This window comes from Berghia stephanieae, chromosome 7 (genome assembly GCF_034508935.2).
Source record: "Berghia stephanieae isolate SIO BIC M18660-M18661 chromosome 7, UCSD_Bste_1.3, whole genome shotgun sequence".
Taxonomy (NCBI): Eukaryota; Metazoa; Mollusca; class Gastropoda; order Nudibranchia; family Aeolidiidae; genus Berghia; species Berghia stephanieae.
In genome coordinates this window covers 41,368,466-41,370,965 of record NC_088366.1, presented here as the reverse complement: position 1 = coordinate 41,370,965, position 2,500 = coordinate 41,368,466, and the positions used below count along the sequence as shown (strand labels likewise).

Here is a 2,500-nt window from a genome sequence, read left to right as displayed (position 1 = left end):
ATCAGCCGTCATGTCTCGTCCCCAGTATTTCCTTGCTCGTCCCACATGTTGACTATTGCTATTGAATTGAGGTCCCTGTAAAGCGCCGCATTAGCTGGATATTACTCTATATAAAAGCTCATGTGAGAGTAACATCTTTGTCTCTGTCAAAAAATTGCAAGTGCGCCTTTACAGGCCTCATTCTACACGTTACGTGTTGCTGTTGTAAATATTGGATGATATATTTAAAAAGATCCACGTGCTTTTACATCTAGGGTCTGCGCACACAACAGACCACATTAAAAATTGACCAGAAAAGTTTTACTTCGAATATCAATCGATTAACCAATTAACTGCCGAACGCTGGAAAAACTCGAATTAAAAAAAAATTGGCCTGAAATCTCGTCTCTCCAAGGAATTTACCCAATGGAAACCGTACGGTGCTCTTATTGGCTAACCAACCAGCTGCCTCGATGAGAAAAATATCCGCCATTGAGACATGGGCTGGGAATCGCGTTACTATAGTAAACAAGCGCTGATCGGACGTTCATGAAATCTAAGAAAATAACTTTCTGCTCGCTCGTTTAACTCAAAATGATTCAAAAGATGTCTCTAAAATGATATAAATGTGACTTCTTAAGGTTTTCTTCACGGTCAAAACCACACAACGTTCTATTAATGATTGCGTCCTAGTCAAAAAGGAATATTGACAGGTCGACCGAAAGGTGAACTCGTCAGACGGTAAACATCAATACTAAGTGTAGAGAGAGTCAAGCTCTTGTTTGTCTTGTCCTGTTCTATATAGAGAAAAGGATAAATAGTAAAGCCCCGTGTGTGAGTGGTTTCGTGTCATAGTTATGTTTTTAAATTGTTTCTGTTCTTTATGTGTGTAGTGATGACTCTCACACTCACTGCATCATCATAGCAAAGAGACGCCAACTTTAAATTTGGCCCACAGGAATTTCAGACACCACTCGTAGGAATTTCAATGCCGAAAGAGGAATTCTCGCACACAAGAAAAGGGAATTGGGATGGTATTTGGCATACATATTGTATCGTATCTAGTTCTAAATAGATAAATGATTAGAATTATATTATGATATATAAACACAATGCCAAATACAATTCCGAAGTTTCCTTATTTCAAAAGAAGTAAAGCTCCAAAACCTAATGGTAGTGATTGTAGTACTGAGTGTTAGTGAGGATGATGTGGTGTTGGTGATTGTAGTAGTAGTGGTAGTGATGATGATGTGCTGGTGGTGGTATAGTTGTAGTGGTAGTGATAATGATGTGGTGCTGGTGGTTGTAGTAGTAGTGGTAGTGATGATATTGTGGTGGTGGTTGTAGTAGTAGAGGTAGTGATGATGATGTGGTGGTGGTTGTTGCAATAGTGGTTGTAGTGATGGTGTAGTAGTAGTGGTGGTGATGATGATGGAGTGGTGGTGGTTGTAGTCGTGATGATGATGTAGTGGTTGTGTACCCTAGTGGTAGTGATAATGACATAGTGTTGGTGGTTGTAGTAGTTGTGGTAGTGATAAAGTGGTAATGGTGGTTGTAGTAGTAGTGACAGTGATGATGTGGTGGTTGGAAAACACATTATAGGTTATTATAATACACGATGACACACATTCTCTAACTTTATTTTTTGACAGCTTTATTGAAGCATAAAGATACGCAACAGTTCTGAACAATTTTATTGTGGCTTTTGATATTGTTTGTTGCATTTCTGTGTCGTTATATTGACATAGAGACCGAATGAATGGTAATGCTTACATTCCCAGCCCATGATATAATGGCGCTGAATGCTTTCATTGGTTGACACTTTTTAGGCTCCGTACGTATTCTCATTCGTTTAATTCTATGCGTCTCTCAAATATCGATGGTTTAAAATCGATCTAAATCGATTTAAATCGATCGATATTTGAAGCACGGGTTTTCTGGCCAAAGTTTTTAATGTGTGTTTCTAAAAAATACGGCAGTTAGCTGGTTACAGTTACATTCAATTTGACAATTATTCTCGAACCTGACCCTTGTGTGAATTCTCATACGACTGTATATCATATTGGAAGCCTTCTTTCATCAATCGCTATTTTAAATTAAGTTGTTTTGGCCGAATCGAAAATGATGCGCTTTGTCGTTAAACAACAGAATACTTCTTGGGATATTTCAACAAGCCATAAATTCAAAATACCCGTGGCTCGGGTTCGATTAACATCATTGCATTATCGAGTCTCATTGGGCCAGATAAGATTAGAAAGATGTTTAAGATTAGCAATATCATCTAAAGTTTACCCATTTTATGATTTATCTTTTCTTCATTAATTCCAATGTGATGACACTCTCCATCCCCTCTCCTGTCTCTTTACCAGATCAATCTTTTATCATCAGTACCTTTTATCATTGTGATTCCGTTGGTGTATGCACTAGGCGCAATCTCTGATTGGCTGGTTGGAAGTGGAACCTTGTCCACGACGTCACTAAGGAAAATGAATGATGGGTTATGTATGTTTGCTATTTAAAA

General features: G+C 38.1%; 1 protein-coding gene across 1 annotated transcript in view; it reads left to right on the top strand.

Moving 5' to 3' along the window:
• LOC144977244 (sodium-dependent phosphate transport protein 1-like) overlaps positions 1 to 2,500 on the top strand; it is a 27,855-nt gene that overhangs the window by 20,769 nt on the left and 4,586 nt on the right. Inside the window, exon 10 of the mRNA XM_078922268.1 lies at positions 2,349 to 2,481. Within this exon, the coding sequence (XP_078778394.1) occupies positions 2,349 to 2,481 (133 nt within the window). The remainder of the gene's footprint in view (positions 1 to 2,348; positions 2,482 to 2,500) is intronic.